Below are 9,140 nucleotides of genomic sequence, written 5' to 3'. Positions count from 1 at the left end.
ATATTTGATCAACTTTTGGCATACAACCTTCTACCGGCCCCCTTACATACTGGCTCCAGTTATTGCACACTCTCAGAACTCGTTCATCTATCATGATATTGTAGTTCATGCTTCCTCCCTTATACCTTTTACCCTTTGGCACATTTGGTTAGCTTGCAATAATAATATTTTTAATCATCTCCATACACTTTCTTCCGTGCACAATATTTGCTTTCATCTCATTGAATTCCTCTACCTCTCCCCTGCCCTCTCCCCCCCCCCCGGTCACTATTGCAGCTGGTATTTTTCATAGTACTGATAGTGGTTGGGTTTGTGGTTACACTTTGCCTCTGCTTTCCTCTTCCGCTATTGAAGCCGAACTTATGGCATTACTATTAGTCTTGCAGCTTGCTCTCTCTTATAGTTATAGTCCGTTAATTATTGAAACTTTAGCTCCTGTTGATGTCGTGGCATCCCTATGTTTTATGTCTCCCCCACTCTTTGTTTTACCTGCTTTCAATAAGGATTGTTCTAAGGCTGTTACACCTCGAACGGTTCCCCTTTGTATTTCTGCTACTTTTCCTGTTTAATCTAATATAACTATCTTTATTAGGAAAAAAAACAGTCCAGCAACTTCTTCTAATGAGGTAAAGTATTTCTTTTGGTGAGAATATTGAGTTGTTGTTTTCTCTTCTCAATTTATTTCATTTTAGTTGAAGTAGTTTGTAATTAATTAATTTAAGCTCACTAATTCAATCCACTAGCAGTCAAGTATAGATCACTCTATTTGCTTTTTCATTCTATGACCCAATAGAATGACTTTCGTCGAACGACTTTGTTAACAATAGCAAAGGACCAAATGCTTATACATAATTTACTTGAAAGATGGTTTTTGTTAAATAACGTAAAAGCATCTCTTAGTGACGTAAAATATTTTTTTTTATGTTTACTTTGTGTGTATGTATATCATGATAAAATGTTGTATTAATTTGCTTTTTCTAGTGTTGTATACTTATCTATCATAGTTATGATTCTGATTAGTTGTAAGATGATTAATACATAATCAAAGTGACCTATTATATGATTAGTTATAAGATAAATCTTTGATTACTCGTATGTCTCTTTCTTCATTAACATCACATTTTCATTTCATAGTTTATAATTGTGTCAATCTTCAGTTCTCGTATTTTCTTTTTTTTCAACTTTGACATCTTTAATTTCAGACGTCTATTAATTTTCAGCTTTTCAGTAATTTTTAATTCTAATAGACTTGAGCATTTAGCCGTGACAAACTAATAATGATTTAATTTATATTTAGCTAATTTTTGTATACTAATTACTTTTCTAGAGTATATTTAACGACAAAGTAACTCATACCAAAGATCACAAAAAGTTACTAAATAATATTTTTTTATTGAAAAGATCATTTTAACACTACCTAAGTATCACAAAAATTCAGTAGGGAATTTAAAGTAAATGAATCGTGGTAACTCGATATTATTTATATGATACTTAGGAAAAGTTGAGTGACTTTTTCGTTATAAAATTTCTCTGGTGACTATCTGTAATATATTAGCGGGGGATTCGCAGTCGTACTCTATATTTGTGCCACCTTTTAACTTGTACCCTATTTTTTAAAATTATTGATCTGGTAGCCAGTTGACAAAAATTCCGTAATAATATGACAATTACACCCCTGATAAATCTGCAACCTCATTCATGAAAAAAGATCTCCTCCTCTCCTCTCAGCAGCTTTATAAAAAAACCAGAAACTTGTCCAGATTCATCTTCAAAATCACACTTGCATGAAATTGTTTCACCTTGAAACTAAGCTAAAACTTCATGCTAATATAGCATGAAGTTAATTTACATTGAAGCTAAACCTTCATGCTAATGCATGCTGAAGTTATTTATCCTGCAGTCTACAATTTTGCCAAGAGTGCTGAAGTTATTTAGTTCATTTGCTAAAACTTCAGTTTAAACATGATGAAGTTATTTAGTTCATTTGCGAAAACTTCAAACTAAACATGCTTAAGTTTTTGTCTTGCAGTATGTAATTTTCTAATGAGTTTTTGCTAATGCATGCTGAAGTATTTAGTTCATTTGCTAAAACTTCATACTAAACATGCTTAAGTTATTTAGTTCATTTGCGAAAACTTCAAACTAAACATGCTTAAGTTTTTGTCTTGCAGTATGTAATTTTCTAATGAGTTTTTGCTAATGCATGCTGAAGTATTTAGTTCATTTGCTAAAACTTCATACTAAACATGCTTAAGTTATTTAGTTCATTTGCTAAAACTTCATACTAAACATGCTTCAGTTATTTAGTTCATTTGCTAAAACTTCAGACTAAACATGTTTAAGTTATTTAGTTCATTTGCTAAAACTTCATACTAAACATGCTTAAGTAATTTAGTTCATTTGCTAAAACTTCATACTAAACATGCTTAAGTTATTTAGTTCATTTGCTAAAACTTCATACTAAACATGCTTCAGTTATTTAGTTCATTTGCTAAAACTTCAGACTAAACATGTTTAAGTTATTTAGTTCATTTGCTAAACTTCATGCCAAAACATGATGAATTTTTGTCCTGCAGTCTACAGTTTTGTCAATAGTCCTGAAGGCAAAATCGTCTTTTTAAAATGTTTTTAACAAAAAAATGAGTACGGATACAAACGGAAAAACAAAACGAGTATAAGTTAAAAGGGGGTGACTAAATAGGACGCCCCATGCTATTTTTACTATATTAACCAAGTTTGAGTGACTTTTTTATTATTTTTTATAAAAGAAATAGTTCAGTAATTTTAGTGTAATAAAGTAAAAGTTAAGTGAATATGATGAAATTAATGCGAATAAATATTGAACAATTAACCCAAATAGCCGGCCATCCAACCAGTTCAACTAGGGCTGTGCATAATTTGGTAAATACCGAATTACCGTACAGAAAATAAAAATTTTGGTATTTGGTAAACGGTATTTTGGTATTTGGTATGGTATTTGGTTTAAGTTTTTAAAAATATTGGTATTAGGTGTGGTATTTGGTATTTTAAAATAAAATACCGAAATACCGATACCGTACCGAAATATATATTATATTACACAAGACACATATTATCAATTATAACATAAATATAAAAAATCTAAATATTTTCTTTCCTTTATTCTCTAAGTTCATCAATTAACACTAAACAAGTAACAAGACATTTCTTATGATCAAATATTCTTTTATATACAATTTCTCTATTTGGGACGATATTTGCTAGTTTTGGACAAAAGTTTTGTCAACAAACATTTTCAGTTTTGTATTTTTGAGTACTTTAATTAAGAATATTAGAGTCTATGGCTTTATGCACTAGTTAGTATTTAAACCGAATAAACCGAAGTTACCGAACCGAATAAATCGAAACCGAAAGGAAGAAAACCGAACCATACCGAATTTAATTAGGTATGGTATTGGTATAATATTTTAAGAAACCGAATACCAAAAATACCGAACCGAAATATCTAAATACCGTACCGTACCGACTGACGAACACCCCTAAGTTCAACCAAAAATAGCTGATGGCTAAAATATATGCATAATTTATGTATTATATGTGTATAATTATGTATAATAATTTTATGCTTTCCTCGAATTGAACTCTTGTCTCAAGCTGTAAAAGTAGGCCTGCCATCGATGCTAAGAATGTATAATTTGTGTATATGACTAAAAGAGTAATGACTATGAACGGCTATTTATGTAAAGATCCAAATAATTTTCTCACTAGAACTTTTTCACCGCCAATGTCTTTGAATTATTGGGCCTTCCAGTATGGGCCTTCTGCAAAGTGAAAGCAACTTACTTGGGCCCGGAATTCTGCTATATTTCTTCTCCTTGAATCATGAGCACCCACTTAACCATAGGAAAATGTTTGGGGAGTCTACATAATATAATCGCCCCAAAAATAATAGTCAAAAATTATACAATATGTTGTAGGAGTATATAGCTATACTGCAACAGTATACTATTATAGCTTACAATACACTGCAACGGTATATATTGTAATAATCAAAGAAGAACACAGTTACCTAACAATATACCACTACAGTATATAATATACTGTAGGAGTATATAGTTATACTGCAACAGTATACTATTATAGTATACAATATATTGTTATAGTATACTGTAATAATATGCAATATACTGTAACAGTATGCTGTAATAGAATACAATATAGTATAATAGTATACTTATTACCCGTAAATTCACTTGCCTTTTCCCTTTTAACTTGCTTTAAGCTTTTACCCAGCGATTGGGGGGGGGGGGGGCAAATTGAAAATGCAAAAAAAAAAAAATATAGTATGCTATATAATATAACAGTATACTCTTACAATTAGATTCTTTTAGAATTTTTTGAAATTTTTATTGACAACTGATATTATTTCAGTTTAATAATTGAATTAATTTTTTTTAACTCTTTGCGTACAATTGTATACCCTGTTGATATAGCTATATACTATACTGGTATCATATGTTAGTTAATATTTTTTTGTTGTATTAGCTACATTTAATTGGTACACAATTTGATTTTTCTTTAATAATAATATAAAAAAAGAATAATAAAAAATAGTGAAAACAGTAAATGAAATTAGATTATGAAGAGAAAAAGAATATAAAAAAAAGAAGTTAAATGAAATTAGAAAAGGAAAAAAGAAAAAAATAAGAAGAAAACTAGAAAAAAGAAAAGTAAAAAAAAGAAAGAAAAGAAGCATAGAAACAAAAAAGAATTGGAGAATAAAGAAAAAATTCCCGACAGAAACTACAATGGGTAGGAAATGTAATTAGTTTATGGATAGAAAAACAAATGGGTAGACAAGGATAAATAGTCTTGTTTTAGTGGGTAACTGTGTCAAAACCCCTTTATTTTGATAAATGCGATGCCCAGCTCCTAAGCTTGAATAATTTCCCTTAGTAGGAAATTTGCAAGCCCAAATAGTATCAACTTATTGGCTAATAATCCCTTTTTTCGGTTCTTATTGTCATCGGTGAAATCTATGGTGAAACTAATGCAAGTTGACGTTACCGGCTAGGAAATGAAAATGAGGCCAAGTTGAAATGGGGGGACAAGTTAACTGCTAGATAAGTTACTTTATATGATGAAATCCAACAAATCAAAGTCTTTTCCATTTAGTTTATTCATAAGCAAGAGATTAAAAGCTAAGCAAGGAAAAAGTTCCATAGATTAGAATCAAACACAATTAGCATTGATTAGAGAAGAACTAGAAAGATTAACATATAAACAAAAGCGAGTTAAATGATAGTAATAGTTAAAAACTAAGTTAAGTATCTTTGTCATGGCGATTAAAGACCCAACCTAAGTCTAGATTAGAGTGTAGAGTGGAAATCTCTAGCTACAGAATGGAGGTCACAATTATCCAGTTGTTGATCCAACACATGATGCAAAACTGTTGTATCGAACAAAGGATCCATAGATACGTAAGAATAAGTCGTTGCTGCCAGTTCTGAAGAAGCAGATTGCAGGGTGGAAAGACGGGCTTGAACATAAGCTAACTCTGCTTGCAATGTCACAACCTACACGTATATATGAAAACCAAACACTTAGATTTTTCAGGGGTCGTTTGGTAGGAGTCATTGAAAAAAATAATGCACGCATTAGCTCTGTGCATTATTAATACTTTGTTTGGTTATACATCATACTTGGTATTAGCATGTATAAGTAATGCATAGAAAATCATGACATTAGTAATACCAAGGCTATTAATGCATGCATTGGTATGGTTAAAGACAAAGTTGTCCTTAAAGTCCCTTAAAGCTAGAGAATATGGAGGGCATTTTTGTAAATAACTATTTTTCTTAAAAATTATGCAATGTATTATAATTTTTAATACACCACAGGAAACAATAGATAAGAAATAATATCTGTATAATTAATACATGCATTACTAATACACCTAATTCCACTACTAAAAAATCAGGTTTTAGCGACGGACAAATTCTGTAGCTAAACAGAAATATCCGTCGTTAATCTCATTTAGCGATGGATTAGCAACGGATTATCAAGAAATTCCGCTAGCTACGAGCGTTTTAGCGACAGATTAGCGACGACGTTGGTAGCTAATTCCAGTTTTTTTTGTAGTGTTCCGTACTATTCTTATACACCCTACCCAACAATCCCTTAGAGTCATAGCATGGTATAAAAAGTTATACACACTATCAGTATACAAAATTTAAAGTCATACAAATATATACACCTATTAGCATCTGAATTGAATATGCCAAATTAAGACTTCCACTCAGTACATTTAACAATATTTTGTAGACTTCCATGAAAGACAAAAAATCAGAGAAAGCAGTTAAGTCAAATTATTGATGTATTTTATATTTCTCGAGCTGCTAAAGTTGATTAGTGTTGCTTATTAGCCCCGTCAAGCAAGAAGACACTATACAAAGTCCACATCAATCAACTATTACATCAATCCAATTATTGCAAGTCAGCATATATAAACCAAAAAGAAAAAAAGGGGGGGGGGGGGGTAGGGGGGGCAGCACTCACAAAATTTGCATCATTTCAGAAATGTTAGCTTAAAATAAATAGTGGGTTTTCACTAATAATCAACTCATACAAACAGCCGGCTAAAAAACATTAACTAGTACCATAGTTAATCCAAAAATTTTACTTTTATCTTTGAATAATTTATGAGTTTCTTACACAGGACCATTTAAAAAAAATCAATTTCTCTTTTATTTGGTCAAGTTTGTGAAAAAACATAAGTAGAACTAGTAAGAAAAGAGGAACCTAAGAAAAAGTCACAGCATGTAACATATCTTATTTTTCAAGAACAACAACAATAAAGTATCACAAATGCAGTCTGTAAAGGATAGTGTGTACGCAGACCTTACCCCTTACCCTGTGATGATAGAGAAGCCGTTTCCATTAGACGCTCTACTCAAGAAAGATGGAAAGAGATAGTAGAAAAAGCAATATCAATAACAAGGGGCACAAAAATAGTACTAACAGCAAACTAAGAAAAACAAGTCTTATGTTTCAGTTACTTAAAAAAAAAAGCACCTGTTGTTGAAGAGTGAAGATGTGAGCAACAGAGCCATAAACAGGGTCTCTAACTCTAGCAAGAGCCTCATAGCAGAGTGTAATAACAGTTTCGAGACGCCTGTTTGCCGGAATGCTGAGCAATAATTTGGAGGCATTGCTTGCTCCAAACACCTTGTGTACAGCAGCAAAGTGAGACATGCCTTGTTCTGTATCAAAATAAGGTGCAAATATGCAACCTTTTACACACTTCCTTCTAAGATATTTGCATGCACCACAAGGTCCACTGCTCATATTTTTGAACTTTAGTTTCAGTTTCTGCAGAGAGTTTTTCAGTTTTGTGGGGTATGGGGAATGAAGAAGAGAAGGCAGAGAAAGAGCTAAAGATTTGGAGTGAGTGAGATATGTTGGTATTTATTCAATTATAGAAGGTAGGTAGGACTACTTGTCGCTCTTTGTTACTACATACAAGTAATTACTCCGTCCGTTTTAATTTATTTGAACCTATTTTTTTTTTAGTCTTTGTCAAAAATAAAATAAAATGACTCCTACAATTTATCTTTATGCATTTATAGTCAAACAAAGTATTTGTGTCTAATTTTATACCACAAGTTCAAAAGTCTTCTCTATTTTCTTAAATGCCGTGTCCAGTTAAACGGGCTCGCTCCGAAGCTTTTGGTGGTGGGTCACTTGATAGCTACTTCCTTGAAACGTATTTTCTAAATCATATTATATGTACTTCAAAAAACTTTAGAAATGTATAAATAATACCACTAATAATGTTGCATATGATGAGAATTAGCCTACTTTAAAGTACACTCAAACTTGTTGGAGACATTAATTCTAGATTACAACATAAGTATAATTAGTATTTGTTGAATTATAAAAGGGTTAGGATTTAAAAGAGTGTTTTAAATAGAGGAAAGGACGGTTTTCTGGTGTTAGGATGCATACAAATGTGTAAACTTTGAAGCCAAGGCAAAAGAGAGGAGCAAAAGGAGCTTGCGTCAAGCAATCATACAAATGTTGGAGTGAATACTGAACAGTAATTGCTCTATTATTTCTAATTGTTCACCTTGGGAAAAACTAATATATGACGTCATCTCTTGCGGCAACCACTAAAATATTACATAATGATCCAAATAGGGTCATAGTTTGATCCGATCAGAAGATAATGAAGATAAACAAAGAACAGGGAAGATATAGAAAGTGTGCCGTGCGACTAAGAGATAAAATTCAACATTTAGTTTACGAGTTTGAATTTCATTAATTATGGTCACTATGTTTTATTGACATTTTTCTATTTCCTGTATTTTATACTATTCAATTCGTTCTAATTTAATTGGTACAATTTTTGCTTCTCTTCTAATGAACTTTTATTATAAAAATGGGAAAAGATACAAATATACCTTTAACGTTTGCATTTTGTCTTATATTTACTCTCTGTTTATTATTCGGCCCATCATTATCTTTCATCTCAAATATTCATTTTTATATTCCCAATATTTTGTCATTGATATGATTTTGTTCTGCGGCTATTTGCACAATAATACTTTTGAGATGTTATCCATATTTATATTTATGCCAAAATCTTCTGTTTGTTATATAATTGTGTACCCGTTCAAATTATATCAAACAAATTAGGACTAAACTAGAAACAACTTATAAAAATATGAATTTAAAGTACATGCATTAATAATAGTACAAGAAAATTATAATGTCATTGCATTTTTATTGTGTGTAACAAATTACCATCCTTTTGCAGGTTATTACTACATGTTAGTATAAAAGATCATTGATTGTCTTTTTATATATATAGTAGTATCTGATATTGTACAAAATCTCATATTTCAGTGTATTACAGACCCGTGTGTCCATAATTTTTTTTTTTTCGATTTTTTTAAAAAAATATGTGTTTGTCCATAAAAATTTATAACCTTTTGGAGATTTTCGAAAGTGAGTTTTTCAAACTAAATTTTTTTCAATGTTTGTGGAAAAAATATTTCTTACTCACAAAACTGCAATATTATTTTAAGCACAATGCATATCTTAACATGAAGACTTACTACTCCCTTCGTTCTAATTTATGTGAACCTGTTTGACTGGGC

At 31.0% G+C, this 9,140-nt stretch overlaps 1 protein-coding gene across 1 annotated transcript; it reads right to left on the bottom strand.

Annotated features, from left to right (window-relative positions):
• Positions 1 to 5,318: 5,318 nt before the first annotated feature.
• On the bottom strand, positions 5,319 to 7,386 carry LOC109206243 (LOB domain-containing protein 19-like). The gene is made up of 2 exons (XM_019369056.1): positions 7,054 to 7,386; positions 5,319 to 5,555 (listed from the first exon to the last, which is right to left on the bottom strand). Exons 1-2 carry the CDS (start codon positions 7,324 to 7,326, stop codon positions 5,349 to 5,351), a joined length of 480 nt encoding a protein of 159 aa, XP_019224601.1. The 5' UTR covers positions 7,327 to 7,386; the 3' UTR covers positions 5,319 to 5,348.
• Positions 7,387 to 9,140: the final 1,754 nt, after the last annotated feature.

This window comes from Nicotiana attenuata, unplaced genomic scaffold, assembly GCF_001879085.1.
Source record: "Nicotiana attenuata strain UT unplaced genomic scaffold, NIATTr2, whole genome shotgun sequence".
Classification (NCBI taxonomy): domain Eukaryota; kingdom Viridiplantae; phylum Streptophyta; class Magnoliopsida; order Solanales; family Solanaceae; genus Nicotiana; species Nicotiana attenuata.
Note: the sequence above shows the minus strand (reverse complement) of the source record. Positions and strands in the feature narration are given on the sequence as shown.